The sequence below is a fragment of the Molothrus ater genome, chromosome 5, assembly GCF_012460135.2.
Source record: "Molothrus ater isolate BHLD 08-10-18 breed brown headed cowbird chromosome 5, BPBGC_Mater_1.1, whole genome shotgun sequence".
NCBI lineage: Eukaryota > Metazoa > Chordata > Aves > Passeriformes > Icteridae > Molothrus > Molothrus ater.
In genome coordinates this window covers 36962930-36985255 of record NC_050482.2, presented here as the reverse complement: position 1 = coordinate 36985255, position 22326 = coordinate 36962930, and the positions used below count along the sequence as shown (strand labels likewise).

At 39.8% G+C, this 22326-nt stretch overlaps 1 protein-coding gene across 8 annotated transcripts in view; it reads left to right on the top strand.

The window, feature by feature from the left end:
- The window catches only part of KCNC2 (potassium voltage-gated channel subfamily C member 2), a 144681-nt gene that overhangs the window by 88821 nt on the left and 33534 nt on the right, over positions 1-22326 (top strand). Inside the window, exons 3-6 of one of the 8 annotated variants that reach the window (XM_036400377.2) lie at positions 2013-2943; positions 5334-5501; positions 10153-10247; positions 11268-11378. In XM_036400377.2, coding sequence (XP_036256270.1) covers positions 2013-2943; positions 5334-5501; positions 10153-10214 — 1161 coding nt within the window. In that variant the 3' untranslated portion in view covers positions 10215-10247; positions 11268-11378. Of the gene's footprint in view, positions 1-2012; positions 2944-3270; positions 5502-9327; positions 12399-22326 lie in introns of those variants that run through there. The other 7 variants (XM_036400374.2, XM_036400375.2, XM_036400382.2 and 4 more) reach the window with 7 other exon arrangements.

The following is a 22326-nucleotide window of genomic DNA, read 5'->3' as shown; positions in this document are numbered from 1 at the left end:
AGATTAATTCACTTAGGTTTTATAAATCTTGTTGTATTTGCTGACTCTCACAAGTTGTCTCACACAAGACTGAGGCTTTTTTGTGTATGTTGGTGTCAGGTGCTGTGAGCTATGAGCATGCAGCAAATTTGTAGTTAAGGCAAAGGCAGAAAAGCCTGTTCAGTAAAAATCAGACAGTGTAAGATTGTTTGCTTAGCTTGTGGCTAGAAGTCCAGACTGGATGATAAGTGTTCAGTTCAGTCTCTGACTCAGTACTTTTTGAAAGGTAACAGATTTAGAGTGTTTGCAATTGTAGGGCATGGTGTAATAACTTTTGTTTCCTTGACTGGGGAAAGGAAGCTATAAATAACCTGCAAATATCTGATATAGGTAGTTATATGGGATTTTTCATAGATCCATCTCATGAATCTGAATGTAATAAATTTGCCAGACCTGCACTGCAAATTTAAGCTTGTTTCCAGAATAAAAGGAATTCTCTTTACAGGTTGTGGAGACAATATTTTATTGTCTAACAAGTGTTCTGTGTTAGAAAAATACCAGCATTCAGTATTGTGCAAGCCTAAATGAGTTCCTGTGGCACATAGCACTAAATATGAATGCTAATACTAAATTCAGTCATTGATATCCGAAGTACACGAAATCAGTTTTGCCACAATGCTGTATCTTGGATTAAAGTGGCAGAACAGAGGCATTCCTGCTTATGGCTGTTATTTTGTCTGCCTTGCAACTAGATTTTTCCAATGACATTGAAGATTTCAGTGTGGTAACTAGGTACTAGATATTTTTAACCTGTTTTGGCATCTTTTTGCCTGCTTGGGCCCCTAACACTTTCAAAAATCTTCATGTCTCCAGAAGACTTTTTTCCCCAGAATAATATTGGCTATAAAATGTTTATTAAGATGCAAATTCAAAATAAAAACTGTTGTTATTTATATACCACACCACTGCTGCTGAATGCTAGCTAAACTGGTTGTATTGTCATTGAAAAGAAGTTGGCTATTGTAGCAAAGGAGCAGCTGACTTCAAAACACCTTTTCATTTGGTGTATATTCCTCAGTGTAAGAAAATCTATCTCCTGCTCTAGCTGTTTGGCTCAGTGTTAATTTTTGAGATCCTATATTGAATGTTCTCTGTTATTCAATGCTTGGCTGTGATGGCTGAGTTGAAGATCAGGCAGTCTGTGCCTTTTAAGTCCTAAATAATCTTTTGTGATGGCTGTTTCCAGATTATTTACCTGCATTTTATCAATTCACATGCCTCTACTAGAAATGAATTTGTATTTTTCTTTTTGTTTGGATTGCCCTGAATTTGTAACCTGATTAGCAGGATTGTGGATCCTAAGAATGGGACAAAGCTCAGCCACCACAGTGTATGAGGTTCTGCAAGGGTTACTTTTAGGGCTGCCTGAGAGAGTCAGTGATGGATGACTACAAACATAATAGGCTATGCAACCAACTCTACCTGTAACACAGAAGGCATTTTCCATCAGTAAATATCCTGCACTTTTAAATAAATGAAAATATAAAGGAAACCCAGAATTTGGATCTGCTCCTAGATCCCTGTGAGGTGCTCTTCAAGATGTGTGAGTTCTGAACCATAATCTCAAGACTGTTAGGGTCAGCCCACATGTTCCACTGTGTGAGAGCGGGACATGTGTAAATACTGCTGTGGTTGGTGTGTATGGGGACTGCTTGAAAGGAATCGTGACAACTGAATCAAATTCAGACAATTTAGTACAGATTAAAGAAATTGTTGCCACTTTCCTAATGAGTTGCATTTTGTCACGATTGACAAAATCCATTGCCAAGGCTTTTCCTGCTTCTGGACTCCTGACCTGCATGTGAGAGCTGTCTGCTGCTCTTCTCTGGCCTAGATGGAAATTTTTATGTGTATGAATTTGTCAGCCATTTGGGGAAGAATGAGTAAAAGTTTTACTATAAACACAGACATCATTTGTATTAATGTGAAGACCTGTGTGGTTCTGATGTCTCTTTTATCTGTTTGTGTTTCAGTTCATCGCTTTTGCCTCTTTATTCTTCATCTTAGTTTCAATCACAACCTTCTGCCTGGAAACACATGAGGCTTTCAACACTATTATAAACAAAACTGAGCAGGTCATCAATGGGACAGAAGCTGTGTTACAGTATGAGATTGAGACAGATCCTGCACTGACATACGTGGAAGGAGTCTGCGTGGTATGGTTTACATTTGAATTTTTAGTACGTGTTATTTTTTCTCCCAACAAACTTGAATTCATCAAAAACCTCTTGAATATCATTGACTTTGTGGCCATCCTGCCCTTTTACCTAGAAGTGGGCCTGAGTGGGCTCTCCTCCAAAGCTGCTAAGGACGTGCTTGGTTTCCTCAGGGTGGTAAGGTTCGTCAGGATCCTCCGGATTTTCAAGCTCACCCGCCACTTTGTGGGCCTCAGGGTGCTGGGCCACACTCTGCGAGCCAGCACCAATGAATTTCTGCTGCTGATAATATTCCTGGCACTTGGTGTTTTGATATTTGCCACTATGATCTACTACGCAGAGCGGGTGGGAGCCCAGCCTAATGACCCGTCAGCGAGTGAACACACACAGTTCAAAAACATCCCCATCGGCTTCTGGTGGGCTGTAGTCACCATGACCACCTTGGGATATGGTGATATGTATCCACGGACTTGGTCAGGCATGCTGGTGGGAGCCCTGTGTGCCCTGGCGGGAGTGCTCACCATAGCCATGCCCGTGCCTGTGATAGTTAACAATTTTGGGATGTACTACTCCCTGGCCATGGCAAAGCAGAAATTGCCAAGGAAGCGAAAGAAGCACATCCCTCCTGCTCCTCAAGCCAGCTCACCCACCTTCTGCAAGACTGACTTGAACATGGCCTGCAATAGCACGCAGGGTGACATCTGCCTGGGCAAGGACAACCAGCTGATGGAACACAACAGATCATCAGGTAGGACCCCACTGGAAATGCATGTCCTCTGAAAACACTTTATAGACCAGTATGTTTGGTAGGGGTCAGAAAGCAGCCAGTCTTTCTGCCAGGAGAAGATGTAGCTCCCACCCTTCTCCCCTCCAACATTTGCGTGTGTCAGTCTCATAGAGGACAAAAATAGGTATAGTGATGTTCCCAAACCTCTATGTAGCTGGTCTATACAGTTTTGCTTGCTCTGTTGAGAATGCTTTCCTGCTGATGATATCAACCTTTTCTTTTGCCTGTTGTTTGTTGCGTTGTATGGATGTTTCTTGTTTTTCTGCATGACTGTGACTATTTGAGCAGCCACCGTGTCCCACCCTGTTGGACTCCATGGTGTTTTGCCTCAGTGTCTGTCTCTTGTGTCAGCTTTGCCTGTGCCACATCGTGGCCTGTTAAGCAAGATCCTACAAAGAAGCAGTCATTTAAAAGGAGCAGGTGCTTTACATCCAAAGCCCAGCACTCAAAGGAAATAGGAAGAAATTTTCTTTCTAGTTTTCTTTCCATTTGGCATTCTGCTTCCCTGGCTAAAAGAATCTCCTTCATCTGTGTTAGATGAAACATTGCATGATATTTACTATTCATTAAATTATACTAGCATAGCTGATGTAAATCTTGTCAAGAAAAAAGAAAATGACAGCCCTTAGCAACATCATCTCTATTACAGTTGATTTTTGTGATTTCTATTACCTTATTTGTTAGAGTTCCAAATGATGAATAAGGAGTATTTTTTGCTTTACTCAGTGAAATTGCCTATCAAATGACAGCCTCAGTCCCTCCAAGCCACTGCTCCGTGTTCCAAATCTGTTGCAATTAAAAAGTAAATTTTACCTCTCAGTATAATTAAATAGTTTAGCAGCAAGAATATTTTTTTGTTTCTTAAGTGTATTTATTCTTAAGCCATATACAATCTATTTAAAAGCTCACATACCAGCCATGAGATTCCAGCTGTAAAGCTGCTAAAGCATAATAAGAGCAAAACCACTCATGACTGGTGTAATTCAGTAATTGAAATATAGATTTTAAAAAGAAGAGTCCGGAAAATCCATCTCTGAACAATATCCTTCTTCTGTCTGTTGCTCTGTTACTGAAGAGCATTTCTGTTCAAAGAAGCTCGGTTTCACTCTCCGAGTTACTGTTCACAAATTAACACAGTTTTTTGAACATCATAAATGTATTTAAAAAGATGGAAACGCTTGAAAATACTCAGACTGACAGTAAAATATGGTTAGTTTTTCAGTGCTTTGACTGATAACCTTTGAGGTAGCATCTTTAAATTGTGAATGATAACAGCTTTTTCATGCCATCAGGTCCTACTGAAGGTATTCTAATGGAGACAGCTCAGTGTGATCACTGTGTCTCTCATTAAGAGACACTTTTTTTTGTGTCTACAGCTTTGTTTACAAGGGGTTATAATCCTTGAAGTTAGAGAGAAAGCAGACATGCAAGAAGGAGCCATTTTAAAGTGTTATCTTCCTTTTCAGTAGTGCCACCACTCACATCATGCACTGTAGCTTTATTTCTGGTAGAGAATGTTATTAGAGTCACTATGAATTATGTGCAAAACTTCAAGGCTGAATTCTGCCCTTTGCATTCCCAGTTCAGAAAAAAACCATGTGCAGGTTTACATGCAAAGGTAAAGCTGAAGTTATGTGCTGTACTGAGAAGAGATTTTTTTTCCTGAAGTGTGGCCTGAATTTGAAATGGTAGATAATTTTAAAAGAGAGTCCTTTGGGAGTGACAAATCAGGAGAGGTACAGGTTTTGCCATTTGACAAAATAAAGTACAGAGACCAAGACAGCATTTAATGTTGGGTACTTATGATGACAAGCAGTGCAAGTGTAATAAATATGGAAATGAAAGCTAAGTGTGTTAATAAACAGTGTATAGTGCCAAATATTGAAAATATAGTCCTTCTGGGTGAGGGCTTGTCTTTAAAACATTAAACTATATATTCTAAACAAAAATGCCTAACATGACCTCTTGTTTAGCAAAAATGATAGCCAAAATAGTAAATAAGTATTTGAAATATCCAAGGCTGACTGTATTCTGACAAATTACAGTCCAGAGTAGGTGAATAACTGAGCCTTGGTTTGATTATTTCTCAGTTCATGTTAGTTCAATCTAATTTTATTCAAATTTTAGAAGAAGAACAGGAAAGTCAAAAGATCATTTATTCTTGAACAAAACGTATATCTTTTGCCATTTTGTACTGATTAATGATGAATTGCAATCTTGTTTTCTTCTAATGATTTACTTTATATCTACTTTTTGAGTGATGGGAATATCTGGCATTCAGCGTAAGCTCTTTGTGATGTCTCATTTCCTCATTCATTATTGTCTGTAAATGGGCATGGTGCTTTAACCAGTGTTATCAGGTGAAGACAGTGCAGGAAGTGAGCAGCCACTCTCACCTGGTGAAAGGCTCCCTCCCATCAGACGTTCTAGTACAAGAGACAAAAACAGAAGAGGGGGAACATGTTTCCTACTGACAACAGGTGATTACACGTGTGCTACTGATGGAGGGATCAGGAAAGGTATGGACTTCTTTCATTAGATCATAAAAGGTTACTCAGCAATGTGCTTGTGAAAAACAATCTTAGAGTAAATGATGTGCACAATGCTCTAAGAGGAAAGACTGTACTCACAATGTACCTTTTTTTCTTTACTCCTAGTCATTCTTTTCCTTTTAGAAACACTCATCCCCTTTAGTCTTCAAAAAATGTGCTTGATGTTGGACACTCATTTCACTTGTGTCTTCATTTTGCCTGTAATCTCTAGTGGAAAAACCTGCAATTCAGACCTTGCTCATTCAACCACTCATCACTCAATATAACTTGTCATTCTAAAAGACAAATTAATCATATTATAACTGTAGTCTGCTCTTTATAAAATTTACAGCTGAATACACTTTAAAGGTTGACATGTCAGAAGTAAGCAACATTTCTAAACACAAAAATGATATCCTGAGATGCTAGTTAGATTTCTTTCAAACAAAATTTTGAGCTGATAATGCCAAAAACTATTTTTTCCCTTGGCAATACCAACCACTGATACTAAAATATTACTGTCTACCCCATCCATAATTCAGCTATGTAGTAAAACAATGCTTAACCTTTCAAGGTGTTAAAAATGCCTGTCTAGTTATTTAGCCTCTTCAAATCTGATTACCTTCTGCTTAGTAGGATGGGAGTGCCCAGGTGGAGTTTGCAAAACTGTTTTGTGCTTGTGTCTCCCACGTGACTGATTGTTTCTACCCCAGCAGGCCACATCTGGCTGTGGCTGCAAACCTAACATCAGGACAGAGTCCTAAGATCAGCATGCCAGTGGTAATCTTCCCATTTCCTAAGATAAGAACTGCTTTTTTTCTTGGCAAATTATATTCCTCTGATCTTGGATCATTCAGACAGATTTTGCATTCCTGAGTGCTGAAGTGTAGTTGTTCACCTCAGAGTTCTTCTGAAGTAGCCGTGTGGCACTGGACAAACATTTTTGCCCGAGATTTTTCTGGCTTTTTTTTTTTTATTTTTCCCAAACTTGCTTGGTGCATAGCAAACATAGCCAGCCATATATCTAAAGGAATTCTCTTTGGTTGTTCTGCCAATGCTCTTTTTGCACTTCAAAGCATAAGCTCAGTCGGTTAAACCTGTGAAGGCAGATATGCAACCAGTTCCACGTGTATGGCATTTGCAGAGTGTGACTCAATGCTCGGGCATTTTATGTACTCCTATATATAATGTTGAGCTTAAATGAAAAATCATTGCAAGCATGTTTTTGCACGAATTTACTACGTTTTTCACTGAGCGTATATTTCACTGTCTTCTCAACAACTAGGATTATTTAAAATATCTCTAATGCTAAGAGTCTTTGAGGAGGTCAAGAACACCTGGATAAGGTAGAGTACCATGGCATCTTGCATGATCAGCTTTTTGACTTCACTCAGCAAGTTATGGTGGTAACCATGACTAGAGCAGATCAGAAATAATAAAAGAAGTTACCCATTAGCTACTAAAGACGTATTTATATAACAGTAAAACCTATTTTATCCTGGAACATTTTGATTTGTAAATCTAGATTTAAAATAAATTTTTTTGGTTATTTTTTTAGGTTTTGTAGTTTTTACTAGAAAACTGGGGCTTGAGTTCAGAATGGGTTGTTTTTTGATGAGAAATATGCTCTTTGCCTGGCTCTGATGATAATCTTAGTTGAGGCTGAAATGTTTTCGTCACTGGCTTTGGAGTGTATTTTATACAGAGTGGGGAAGCTAGCCCATAAGCAGAAAATATCTTCAAATAATATACAAATAGGTTTGAATGCTTGAATGTCATTCACACATCAAGTCTAGTACTTTCACATTTTATTTCCTTTCCTTCTTTCCTTCTTTTGGTACATTCTTCTTGTTTGGTTTGTTCCTTGGTTGATTCTTGGTCGTTCAGTTACAATTTATTCTGAGCTTTTTGCATCTCCATCTCCAAGATGATACTGATTCAGATCTGATCCATTAAAATACCTGAAAAGTACTGATTTTGGATCAAGCATCTCTCACTATTCATCTTGTGTATCTGGTTTTCATTTTTTAGGAGTTTCTACTTTCTTTATAATCATTACCATCTTCCTCTCTCAGTTCTTTCCTTTTATCATTAGAAGAGTAGCAAGAAAATAATCTTAAAAACCACTTTCCTAGTTTTTATGTGAAAAAGCTACCTGATTATTTTGGTTTTTTTAATAAGCTTTATGTTTACAGGGAGTTTAAATATATACACTAGCATTGTGCTTCTCTTTAATTCCCTTTCCAAACATAATTCTTTCTAGTCTGTGTAAATACTGATAGAAACTCAGAAACTGGAGGCTGTTTCAGAAATGTATCAGAATTCTGTGTAGTATCACAGTCTAGCCTGCCCTTGCCATCTGGAGGGAACATTGCACAATGTTTTAACAGACATGAGGTTATACATTTGCTTTAAGTATAGTTTTACAGTGTGCAGATTTCAGGGTAAGAAATATGTTAATTGTTGTCAGGGGAGAGCCTAAGATAGATTTTTCCTAGAGATGCCATTAACTGTCTATTACCTAGAGACCTGGAATTTGAGCTAATAACTGTTTCAATCAGAAAGAAAAAAAAAGTTTGCTGTCATTCCATGTGGTGTTAACTTTACTGTCATTGGTATTTTAAGGTTTCTGGGGAAAAAAGTCTCATTATTTCCCTATAAGCAATTTAAACCTGAATATTTTAACCTGACAAATGCTTAAATGCATACTTGTCTTCAAGGAAATAAGTAGTACCACTGAAATCAGTGAGACTTCTCATGCTTACACTGAAGCATGTACCCATGTACTTCAGGAGCAAGGTCCTGGCTGGCTCAACCTTTGTTGTATTTCCTTGCTGATATCTTCAGGCTGACAAGCAGATCTGTTTCCTAACAAATGGGGTTATTCAGCAGCTGCTGAAAATACTTGAATATGAAGATAGTGATGCAGTGAAAACAATGATTTTTTGTTGGTTTACAGCATAGCCTCTACGAAGTGAAAACAATCCACAGTAGCAAAAAGTAGGTAGCTAGAGCTCACAGAGTATGTGAACAGAAATATCTGCAAGTGCAATGTTCCCTTCAAATTGTGAAGCATTATGTGGTTGCCTCATTTAATGATTAATAATTTACTACTTGCTTATATGAATTAATACCGTTGATTTTGTTCAAATCATCTGGAAAAGAAGCACAAATTCAATGTTTTAAGTTTGCCATTCAGGAGGCATTTACAAATACGTCAAGCTCTGCTGTCTTATTAAACTTCAAAATTAGAAGCAAAGCCTAAGAGTTAATATTTTTGAAGATAAAGCTTCTTATATTATCATTCGGTCCTCTGCAAAACTGATTTACACATACTGTATAAAATTTATCTGGTTTCTGGTTTATTTATTTTAAAGAAAAAATTGTACTATATTAGGAATTGAATGTAGCAGAGATTATGTAATTCTGACAGTTTCTGTAGTCTGTCTTAATGGGTTTTTGATTATGCTTAGCCAGATAGCTCAGTCACCCTGGTGGGATCCCTTATCTTGCTCTGTGTGCAACCCTGCTGAAGCCTGTGATACTAAGTGCAAGATGGGATGTGGAAGAGCAGGTCAGACCTCTTGTGTGGTGGTCTGTTTAATTTTTTTTGGGAAAAAGTGGATGCATTAATTTGTAAATAATTTTATTTATTAGTATCTTTTGGTAGTAATGTGTCTCAGCACTGAGTTCTTTTGCAGGCAGATTCCCTCTGAGTCCCTGATAGCTCCTTGGATTACATTACATTGTACTGTTTGTCTTTGTCTCTTTTTTGGCTGAATTCAACTGATGTCTGTGCATTTTCTCATACAAGGCTATGAAAAATCCCGAAGCCTAAACAACATAGCTGGCTTGACAGGCAATGCTCTGCGACTGTCTCCAGTAACATCACCCTACAGCTCACCTTGTCCTCTAAGGCGCTCTCGGTCTCCCATCCCTTCCATCTTGTAAACCAGATGGCGTCAATCGGCTACATAGCATTAAATCAAATACTGTTTACCACATATTGGAAATAAATGTAGCATTAAGCATAGGCTCCACAAATATGGTCTAACTCCTGCATGATACAACTGTCAGTAGTAAGAAAAGCCACTTGGGTACCTGAAGATTTTTGTCTTGGCTTTTAAAGATTACTTCAGGTAGCATTTCTCCTTTTATCTACTATATTGTCCTACTTTCCTGTGGCAATAAAAGGACAGTTAGTGGATGCTGTTGTCCATATATTCAATAAATAAGCATATTTTCAGGGAGATTTACTTAAAATAATGTGCTTCCAAGTAATTATCAGTCACTCCATTGAACCTCCATTTCTTGTGACTCTAATCCATTCTGAAGATGTCTGCTCTGAAGGGTCTGCTCATTTGCATGGACCATCCTGTCTCCATCACCTGACAAGCAGTGTTGCGGATCGTGGAGACCACAGAGGGCTCTGGATGTGTGTTCTCACATTGTTACCATCCTGCTGAAATGAAAGCACTGATAAACTGGTCTGCATGTGGGATTGTTTTTCTGTGTTTAACCTTTTCCTTTATTTTTTAACTATCTACTTGTTTATAAACGACTTTATTTTGTGATTAACTTATTTCGGTACTGGATTGCTGTATCAGAGTTCTGAATGTCTCCGGTTGTTTGCACACAGATAACTGCAAAGAGGTTGTCATTACTGGTTACACGCAAGCAGAAGCCAGATCTCTTTCTTAATGGCTTGGGGAAGGCACAAAACATGCAAGAAAGGTAAACGCCATCCAGACTTGCAATTTTAAGCTAGCAAGTGCTGCTTGGTACTGTAGTATTTTCTCTACTCCAGGGTTCTTCAACATTTTCAGAAGCTGAGTACCAAGTAAAATTGAAACAATTATTGGGGGCTTTTTTTACCATTGTAAGAGGGTAGTAGTTCTCAAGTCGGGTTTTTGACCAGCCTCATACCTCTGGCTAGTGGGCTTCAAAAATTTCTTCAGTCAATGTTTTTTGAGGTGCTTTGTCCTATGTGTTGTTTGTCTGTCTGTTTTGCAACCTGTCTCCTTGTATTCTCCATCTGTCTCCATAAAGCACAGAGATTCTGTTAAAATGCCCCCCTCTTTTAAGTTGAACTAAGAACACTTTTTTCTCCTTTTCTCTTTTTTTCATATGGACTATACATCCATGTATAGATAGAAATATACATATTTTTCAAGTGCAGTTAGTATCATCTAGACTAACTCGTGTGCACTCCTAAGGTTTTTTGAGCGACTTTTCAGCACTGATCGGTTGCCTATTGCATCAATCTTTCTCCCAGCAACCAGCATTCATTACAATTTTGAAACTGTATCTCCTCTAGTGGCTTTTTCATTCAATACTAACCTCTGTTTATGCAACAGGACAAATGCAATGGCAAATTTGAGGTTCTGGGCTGGTGAGGAAAAATTACCCTTAAACTGTAGAGTTTTAGAAGACCATAATGACTGAAATCTTAAGTGATCCTTGAAATTGTTGAATAATACCTGACTGTCATGTTTTACTTTTTTGTTAGGAAAAGAAATTAAATTTATTGTTGACCATGTAACATGTTCTTCTGTATATAGCCAAGCCCAATAGCATGACCTGCATGTCAGAATTCTTGTACAATAATGTAGTTATCAAAGTATACATTTCTGATATTTAGAGATGTACATTGATTTACTTTTGGTAAAATATTGTCAATAGAGAGATAATTGCAAATAGCTTTTAGCAAATGAATTAATATAATATCTGGTGCTGCTGTTATATTAACTACAGTGTTGTACAGAATTTATCATGGATTTTTGACTGCTGAAAAAGGGACAATGGAATTTAGCCATACCAAGGACTGTACTGGAAAGAGACTGCTGCTGCTGAATGGGCCCTGATAAACGACTCACACCTTGAGGAGGTCACTGAGACTTTGCGTGCGAAGCAGAGCTTGTTAAAGAAGATGAAAGACCGCTCGTAATTACTGCTGCCAGAGGAAGGGGTGACTAGTCACTGTTGATGAGCCAGTGTAAATAAAACGTGTGTGCATGGAAAATCAGTTTTTATCTATATCAAGGAAAGCTGAATTCATGTCATCATTGCTAAGGTTCCATGCAAAGACCCCCACCCCTGTGTTTATTATTCCTGGTTCCTGCAGTAAGCTGTGCTGTGGATCATACAAAGACACACGCTTAATAATGATAGTGATGTAAACTACATCTGTCTTGACTTCTGTCATACTAATGGCATATATTGCAAAAGTCACAAATTTGAACAGAATAGGTTTGCATAAGTCCTTGCTTTCTCAGTTTGCCATGACCTAAATTGTTATGAATTGTAGTGTACATGCCAAGTCCTAAGTTTACTTTTCACTTTGATAACAAAAATGTGACTGCAGACAAACATCACTGACTTTGTTCACAGCACACAGTCTTCTTTCATTGTTACCTCAAACTATAAGTATTATCAGAAATAAAATTCTGGCAGCAAGAATATTTTGTGGGTTTTTTTTTTTTAATTCAAAGTGTTGCAAACCCAACATCAATAAGTATAAAAATTGTATTAAAATTATATTCTACAAATGTATATTTTACATAAAATATATATATTCTTTGATAAGTTATTTTCTGTGATTTTTGTGGTAAATGGATCTAGTCTATTCTATGTTTATGAGACATTGTAGTGCTACGATGTGGTAATTATGTTCTCTCCATCCTATTCAGTGGGAAATTCTCCAGAATCTGTTTTGTCACCCTGGTGTCCCAATTGTAGGGACCTGTCCCAGTTGTGAAACTCTGTATCGTGGAACTTCTGTGAACATGTCAAGGTGCATGCACAATCCTGGTGGAAACCAGTGGAAATGTAATACCTGATTTGGAGAATAAAAGGCAAAAGACCTGGGGAGGAACTTGGAACATATCTTCTGAACTGGCTCATGAGCTTTCTTTAGCTGTATCGGTCCCCTACCTGCTAGTGGCCATCCCAGTTCTCCAACCAGCCTCCTGGAATGCCTGAGGAGCTGATTCAAAAGCTAACATAAGCTGGCTTCTGCAACAATTGAAAATTTATCAGCTTGTTAATGACCCTGTGCCTGATGTGGAAGTTTCTGTCAGGCTGGGTATTTTAAGTCTGATGGGAGTTTTGTTGCATCCTGGTGTGAAGTCAAACCTAAAAAAAGGAGGTGATAAATAGTTGCTTAAAGCTTCTAATATACTGTATTTGTGGCAACCAGAAATCCCCAAATACACAAGCAGATTGTCTGAGAGCAGTGAGGTAGCTAGTGCAATTTTACAAATGATCTGAGAGGTTGTAACACAGTGTTTTGGCATATGCGCTGTAATGTAAGAAAAGTTCCAGAAAACAGGATCAGAAAACAGGTGTTCAATTTTAGAAAATGTGTTATAATATGTCAGGAAAGCTCACTGTGCTGTTTGCCCAAGGATTAAGAGTTGCCTGTGCTGTGATTGTGAGCAGTACCCAAGGGAAGAAGAGGTGTAGTGGTCAGGCAGCACAAGGCTCACAGCCAGCCCCAGTCACCCAGGGCAATGTCTGCCCCAAGAGCTAGAGAGAGGAGCCTGGCTTTCCTCAGTGCTACACAGGGACAGTGATGATCCCCAGATGGGATGCAGGCAAGGGAGTGCATTTTGTTGGTCAAGACTGTAGAAAACTCTGATGGCCAGATGGTGTCTGACATCTTCTACTGTCTGGATGGTAAGGAGCCTGGATGGATCTCCACCAACGCTGGACTTTGAGTCCAGAATATCCTGGACTCGGTATTATTTTTCTGCTAGAGAACCAAGCCCATGTTTAAATGCTTTCTTTTAAAACACACCTGGAGGTCAAGCTTATGGTGAGTCTGGTAACTGTTGATGTGTTTTGAAACTACAATCCAACTCTGACTATTCTAAGAGGAAAAAGGTGGCTTCACCACCAGCCCCCTCCCGCTCCTCACCTTTTTCTGGGCCCAGAAAGGGTGAAAGGGCATTTTTATAAGAGGTGGGACACCGAGGTTTAATTTCCGCATGCTGAGGGTGGCTTTGAACCTAAACCTCACTTTTCAGGGTACTGCAGTGTCTCAGATACAATGTTAAGATTGGGCTGCACATTCTCATTCACTTCTGGTTTTGGCCATCTTTTAAAGGAAAGTAGATGAATGATGAGAAGCAAAATTGCACCAGGAGAGAGGAGTTTTGGTGCAAGCAGGAAGATTCTGTGTGGGTATTCTGGGGATCAAATACCCACCAAACGGTGCTTGTGGCCATCTCTAGGCTTGACTTAGGAGTCTAAAAACTTATTCAATCCTTGTTTAAGTATTACTTAAGAGTTAGATGTCAAAACCAGAAAACAGCTGTGAATTTACAAGCAATGCATCTGCTAAAACAATTTAGGAGAAGCTGTTATTCATTTGCCTTTTAAAACTGTGAAGTCAAGATATCAAAAATGAGCATCCTTTTGAAAGATGAGCTAATACAACAGCAGGGTTTGTGCAGAGATCAAAAGCTGTGATATATTTTGGAGATGAGCAGATTATGGGTTGTTTGGACTTTGAAGGCAGTTATCGTTCAGCACTCAAAAAATGTTGTTCCAGCAAATTTTGAGACATTGCATTATGAGTTTTTATAGCTGTGTACTGCAAACTGGTGCCAGATTGCTAAGAAGCATGCAGCTAATAATAATTAATATAATCCTGTATAATAAGGGGGCTTTCTCATGTGTGAAAAAATTGATATTCATAAAAGTTCTCTTACAAAAGGTCTGGATTGAATTAAAACTTCTAAAAGAGAGGGAAATTTAAGGAATCTCTTCAGATGGGTAACTGAAAACTACAGGGGAGAGGGATCAATGTAATGTGAGCAAACTTGCCAGCATAGTTATGTGAACTATGAATTTTAAAAGTCATGAATGAATTGACTATATGAAAGAGAGCATTTTATAATCTAAAAAAAAAAAAGCAGAAGTCAGATAAAGGAAATTGGAATGGAAAACTGCTATTAGAAAAAGAAAATTAATTTATTAATATGCTGTATTACAAGCAATGGCTTGAACAATTCCATAATAGAGCCTTAGAATACTGAGTGAGAAGAAATTACAGAAAAGCAGAAAGGTTTCTACCAGGTCAAATTTATCAGAATTATTAATATTTTTATAATACATTATCTTCCTCTTGGAAATAAACTTTATTTATTTAATTTCCCAAGAGAAAACAGTGGTGGGGTTTAAAAGCCAAGAGTTGACTTGAGGGCAAATACTGAGCTGTTAGTGCTGGGTGTTGGGTACCTAGCTGGTGTGCCATTATGAGCATTTCTCTCCTACTTCAGTGAATATCCCTGGGACATGTTGGAATTGCAGAGATGCCTGATTTCTAGCCCCAGAGACAGGGATCTTTTACGTGCTGTCTCCATGGGAAGGCTGGGATGCTCTCCAGCCAGCCTCCTGGCTCTGCACCACAGCCTGCAGAAGTATCCCAAGTTTGGTCTAGGTGCAGCATCTCATTGCCTTCTGGCAAAATAGGCACCATCCCCTCACCCTCTGCAACCTCCTCCCCAAAACCCAACCTTCTGTCACTTGCATTTTTTTATTACCAGCATGTTGATGAACAGCTGACAGATTTCAGATTCATGCTTTCACAGCTTCACATTCGCAGATGGCAATATTCTAGCATATTTTAAAAAAATGAAGTTGGAGGTGGACACTTTTTGAAAATTTGGCACAAAAATGTTATGCATTTCATTTAACATCTCCTGTATTATTTGCAGGTGGAAGACTGGAGATCAGTTTAAACCCAGGGCACAACTAGGCTATTCTGAAACTTTTAGGATGTGTTCCTTTTATGTTCTGCATCTGGTTAGAGCATTGCTACATTTTCCTATCACATGAAGCTCTCAGTTTTCTCCTCAAATGGGATTTTTAGATAAGATACTAGAGCAAGTCAGAGAGTACAATTTTAAATAGGGATTAGAACTGACTTCTGAGGGAAGGGGTGGGATCACCATCCCTGCAGGTATTTAAAAGATGTAGATGTAGATGTGGCACTGGTGGATACGGTGAACAAGGCAGTGCTGGGTTAGTGGTTGGACTCGATGATCTTAGAGGTCTTTTTCAAACATAGTAGTTTGGATTCTTATAGAATTGTAAACATGAATTGTACTATGCAGAAGGAGATAGTCCCTGGGAAATACTGAAGCTGTAAGAGATGACTGTAGCTTAACAACTCTTTGTTTTAGAGAATGGTATGGGCACCTTTTTAAAACACGAAAAGCAGAAAATTCTGTGTTGGCCTCCTCAGAGCAGTATTAGACTTGCATAAGACAATGAACTACTAAAGAGGAAAGTGGAAGTTGTTCTCCTTGACCTTAAGACAGCTTATTTGCAAAAGAAGCAAGATCAGACTTCTTGAAGAAGCCTGGTCTTTTTAGTGAAACAATGCAAACTCCATCAATCTGAAGAATACTAAACTGTAGCCACATTATCCTATTAAGCTGATGCTAAATATAGAAAGGATTTTCAGTTTCTTACAGGGATTTCCTTGCTTGTGACTAAATGCAGCACCATGGTTTTATGAAAATCTTATTTTCTCCATGCTTTTGAATATTTTTGGTGCGATGAAGTTTGGCAGTCTGATTGTCTTCAGATCATGCCACTGTGTAGATGCAATTTTTGCATTTTTCTAGCATAAAAAATAAGGGTTTTTTCCAGTTTTTTTCTGAACTGGAACACTGGAAAGGGGCATAGACGGAGCACTGAACAACATGGTTTTCTTAATTTCTTATGAAATCTGCCACGTGAAGCTGTGACCACATAGAAATAAATAGAAATAGAAATGGAAATAATAGAAATAGAATAAATAGAAATAATAGAAATAAAAATACACAGCTTTCCCTGTTATGTCAGTGTCATAACATTGACTGTAACTCTTACATTTCTGAAACTCCTCTTAGTTTTGTTTGGAAATCACAGTAACAAAATTTATTTAGTTACTGCTGTTTATAACCTCTACTTAAACTTTGAGAACTATGCTTTGTATCTCTGAATAAAGGAGCAATTAGAGACCTTAAGAGCATGAGGACTGTGCTCAGAGAAGAACACATGCACAAATTTAATAGCTCCATCTATAATTACTGAAGTGTTTCCTCAATACAGGACATTATCTGAACAAGGTCCTAGTGTCAAATAACCTCTCTAACATGAATTGCAAAACTGTCCTTGGCTTACTTAAGCAAGACTGGGTCTTGGGAAGCAACTGGCTTATGTCATGGGCATTTCCAGGACATTTATCACCAACATCATAGAATCATAGAATAGATTGGAAAAGACCTTAAGATCATCGAATCCAACTGATTACACAGCAAGTCCAAGTCCAGCACTAGACCAGCTTTAAGTGCCACATCTACACATCTGAAACTGCAGAGCCTTTGGCAGCACCTCTGCTCTGTGCACACCCTGGTGCAAACTCTAAGGAAGTTGCTTGGGTTTTTTTCTCCAGAGATAAAGAAGATGGATGGTTCATGTCTAGAAACTGATGTTACCTTTGTCTTAGATGCCTCTTTCATTAAGGGTCAAATTGATAAATTGATCTTTGTGAGTGTCTGTTGACAGAAAAATATCCAGATCTGTCTCTCTCCTCATTCAGGGACTGTAACATGAAGTAACATGGCCCTGCTGCAGCGCCTCTCACAGTGTTTTGCTTGCTCTTGCAGATGTGCAGTGCCAATACGTGGACATTTCCCCTCCACTGCCTCAGAAACAGTTTCATTTTCAGCACTTGGGCTCTTCTGAGAAAGGAGAGTGCAACCAGTGCCTGCCTGGGAGACAGATCATGCTCAGGTGCACATGGGATGAACGTGTTCCCACACTGACTCCCGAGCTTGCTTCTCATTTTGGTGTTGCAGGAAATCTCTGGTGAAACCGTCCTGTCATATGAGCTCCAGGTGTACTTCAAGAACTCTTAGTGGAAGAGTATTTGGCTATGTTAGAAGCTCTAAGCAGAGTTCATATTACCAGTTTGCTTTTATTTTTTTCATTCTGCAGGCTACTGAACCCCCTATGTAGATTATTCCCTTGTTCTCTTTGCATGTGTCTTCATTGCTCTCTGTCTTCTGCAGTTTTCCTAGCTTCAATGCTGCCCATCCTGTATTCAGGACTTACCCCCCTGACTCCTTTGCCTGTCTCCTCATTACAGAGCAGCTGTAGCCTGCATGAGAGCTGCTGGGAAGAGAAAAGGTAAGTGAACTTGGATCCAAATCACAAGGACAGAGGAGCACAGGACTGAGACTTCTTTTTAAGCCAACTAAAACTTGTTGGAGATGTCATCTTTTGTAGTTAGGTCCAGCTCAGCTTGGAGTGAATTTGCAGTTCTCTGCAGCATCTTTTGTATAGCTGCCACAGTTGGGAACATTAAATTCTGGAACCACAAAATGCTGTCTAAAAAGCAGCACAGCTGTCAATGAAAAGCAGTTTGCAACTGGAATATGTCCAGTGCCTGGGCCACTACAGAGGGACATGCCAAAAAACCAGAAAGAGATCATTGCTTAGAAACCAAATTCAGAAATTAGATTTTCCAACCACATATTCACTGAACTATTCATTTACTAATCAATATGATAGTACTGGGCAGAATGATTGGAGTGCTGAACATATATCATAAGCTATCAAAAATAATGACAAATACTGACATGATTCTGCCCTTTTTTAAGACTTACTGTAATAGTGAATTTCCTCAGATCCAAAGATATCTATAACAAAAAGAGGTGCATTAGCTAAATTAATGTCAGAAATTAAACATTCCTCAAAGGTAGCTACAAGAAGTTACTTAAAGAAAAGTTTTTATATTCTAGTCCTAAACAGAAGCTCTCAAATAAGTTTTATTCATAATCCTCAGTACCCTTCAACTAGAGCATAATTTCTAGACTTCTATTGTCCTTATTGCTAGGAAGCCTGTCTCACTTATCTGTGTTTAAATCTTTAGGCAGTAACAGGTAATTTTTTTACTCAATCATTCCTGCATTGTCTGTGTCTTTTTAAAAATGCTAAACAAACTATGTTATATGTCTATCCAAGTTTTCAGGTGAGATGTTTTGTAACAGCTGGCAGGGCAGGCAGGCATATGCTTAGCAACAGATATGCTCCAGGTTATGGTCTGTAGTTCACAGTAGATCCCTGGGGAAATTTGTGGGCCTGGCTTTGTCTCAGTGGGGCTGTTACTGCCATGTCTAAGCTAAAGGAAGGGGTTGGAACTGCAGCTGTCTGATTCCCTGTAGAAGTTTCAGCACAGAGAGCAGAGAGGTGCAAGCATCTGTCTATGGCCACCACTGGAATTTAATTCACTGCCTTCCTAAAAAGCCCATCCCAGCCCACTGGGCAGTGTGGCTGTCCTCTGCAGGGCACAACCCTGGTGTTACAGCTGCACTGCCAGCAGCACTGCCAACACCCTTTTGTGTTCTGGATCTGATTTCAGCCCTGAAGCCAGCTGCCTTGGTTGGGACCCAGCAGAGGTGTAAGTGTAGAGTATCCAAACCTTGATACTAAGCTGTGAAATTCCTGACAAAAGTTTTAGGGAATCAGATGGAACATGCTGTTTGTCCAAGAAGCAGTATTATGTGACAGCCACCACACTGCTGTGCTGCAGCATGTGTCTATGTCCCCTTCTCCTGAGGATTTCACAAGGATGTTTTCTCCCTTTGTGGTGGGCTTCACTCACTGGGCTTCTGGCAGGGAAGCAGAGCTGTGCAGTGAGTGCCAATCATGTCACAGCCCCCTCCTCATTCCTTTCTGCCTCCATGGCTTTGCAGAGTAGTCACATCATCACAGAAATATTTGTATCATGCACATCTCGGTGTTTAACAATATCATGTGCTTGGTATAAGCTGCAAGTTGTACCACGTGGCACAAGGCAGTGGGAGGCAGGGGATCTGCTCCAATCTCTCTGTGGGAGCTCAGCTGTAGGTGATTTTATTTTCAGAGATAGAAGAGTTCGTGTTTTTGCCCACTGAGTAGGTGGATGGATTTGGATTATGCTGGTCCCAGTGGGAGGAGGACAGAAGTGGACTGGATGGTCCCTGTGTCTGTGCGCTGGCTTGTCTGCACCAAGACCCAAGGGATCTGTTGGATGGAGACCATGCTGTGAGGGCTTGAAACAATCTACCCCACATCAGTCTCAGTGGCCAAATCCTGCTGGTCCTCCTATGCTGGGGCTGGAGGGGATGAGCTGTGCTGCACAGGGAGGCAGACACTGCAGAGGGGCAGGTCAGTGGGCAGAGCTGTGCCAGGGCCTGGGCACAAGTATGGGACACCTTGGTGGGGTGCAGCATCACTGCTGCATGTCCTCTCCTGCTCACAGCCAGAGACGTTGGCCCCTTTGCCACAATGTTCTACCTTGCTCCTCCCCCGTCCCCTTTTCTCTTGTAGGGCTTGGCTTGGCTCTTACACTCTGAGGGAATGCACAGAGCATCCCCCAGGATGCATGCACAGAAAAGCATTTGCTCCTTGGGTACTCTACTTATGAGATCCTCCTTTCCTAGGCATCACTACAGCCACCAGCTTCTCTCCTTCCTGAGCCACCTTGCCCCCCATGCATCCCCAGCAGCTGGGAACTGAGAAAAACCTCTGCATTTCTGGTCCTAATGCAGTTTTCTTCCTGATGCTCTATGTACTGCATTGTCACAATGAAGGTGGTGCCAATATGTTTGTCACCACAACCAGCCCAACGTGGTGTGGTCAGGGCTTGATAGATGGCTCTGTGGGCTTGGTGTAGACTCTAGAGGCCTAGCTGTTAGAGATGCAGTTGTCATTATGCATTTTGCTTAAGGGATTGTACTGGTTTTGGCTGGGATTGTGTTAATTTTCTTCGTAGCAGCTCGTGTGGATATTTTTTGGATCTTCAAACAAAACAGTGTTGATGACACACCCACGTTTTAGCCCTTGCTGAACAGTGCTGACACAGGATTCAAGGCCATTTCTGCTTCCCAACTACCTTGCCAGTGACCAGGATGAGTGTGCACAAAAAGCTGTGAGGGGACACAGCTGGGACAGCTGATCCAAACTGACCAAAGGAATGTCCAAGACTACCATATGACATGATGCTCAGCTGTAAAAGCTTGTGAGGGAGGGAACTCTCCAGGGCTGCTGTTGCTTGGAGTCTGTCAGCATTGGTCAGCTGGTCATGAGCAATATTTTTGGGGCTTTTTTTCCATGACTTTTTTTCTTGGCTTTGTTTTTCCATTTTGTTAGTTTTAATTTTACTTATTAAACTCTCTTTATCTCATGAGTTTTTCCATTTTACATATACTCCCAGAATCTGCTTATGGTTGCATTTAAGGTGATAAGAGGGCTTGTTTGTTTTGCTTGGATTTTTTTATATCCAGTTAGGCTTAATTATTGAATTTAGTGTATACATAGAAAATTATTTTTTTTTCCTTTTCTTGTAACACTATTTTCTCTTTCAAGACCAGCTTAAGGCAGTTTTAAGGAGACATCAAAAGCACAGCAGCTGATATTGAAATGCAAGTACTGGCTTCACACAACTGCATGTGGTCTTTAGCCTCATTGGACTACAAGGCCGCCAGTGTTTCTGAAATAAATTTTACATAACATCAAGTGAGTTACAATACAAATATATATAAATAATACAAATGACCATCTTCTTTCTCCCCACAAAGGATTCTAAGCAAAACTATCCTTTCACTGCCATGCTGGAGCTTCATGGACAGCAGACATTGCTAAATACTCAAGGAAGGATCCCAGGAGCTTTTGAAAGGTGCTTTGTGCATAAGGTTCTCTGCAGGGGGAAGCTGGGACATTATTCTCAGCCTTGGAAAAGCCCTTCCTTGTAGGCACCTGTGCTGTGAAGAAGCAGCTCATCTCTTTGGTCACAGGTGGTTCAGGAGGGTGGCTGATAACTGGGAAGGGTTGCTGATAACCTCTCTGAGGCTCCACACACTGAGCTGCACGTGAGAAATCTGCACAGGGCCTGTGAGTGCTGAGGCACTGCCAGAGACCACTAATTCCCAGTCATGCTGTACTAGCAGGGAAAAAACCCCAAATCTGTGTCATCATCCTCTCCTCCCCCTGCAGGTAATGCTTGTGAGCGTGCTTGCAGTGAGCAATATGTGTGCAGATGGACTGCGTGTTTCAGAGCTCAGCACTGAGTTTTTAGTGCTATCTGGGGTGGTCTGTTGTGCCACTGGTTGCCATCACATCATACAGAGCTGCCTGGAAAGCACTGAGAAGACACAACTCTGTCTGGAAGCTTGAATGTGGGTTTGTGCCTCAAGCCAGCAAAGCTGTGGCAGGCCGGCTTTCACCTCTGGGGAAAGGAGTTTGGTGGTCAGGACATGCTCTCATCATGCTGGGCATCTCTTGGGCAGCATCCCCACAGGCTCTTTCCCTCAGTGTATGGGCACTGTGCAGCCTTCCACTGGCTTTAATTCAGACACAATCATTCTGCATTTGGAAGCCCTTGTCTGTGGACCTGGATTACAAATTTATTTACCAGCACTCTCTTTTTACTTTTTTCCTGGAGATAAAGGAACAAGGATTGATAAAAAAGTAACAAAGATGAAAAGTTATACTTACAAAGTAGTACTGTATATCTTTAGAACACTTCTTTAATATAATAGTTGTCCTAAAATAATGTTGTCAAGGAAATCCCAGAAAAAAAAAATTACTTTGGAAAAATTCATATAGTTTAATGGATGTCCATTAGTGCACTTCCTTACTTTTTGTTTCCTCAGTCATTAATCAAAAAGATTCATACTTACTGTTTACAAACAATAAAACTAAAGTAATAACAAAAGTAAATCTCTTCAATAATAATCTCAAATGACTGATACTGTGTTTTTGTCATCTTGAT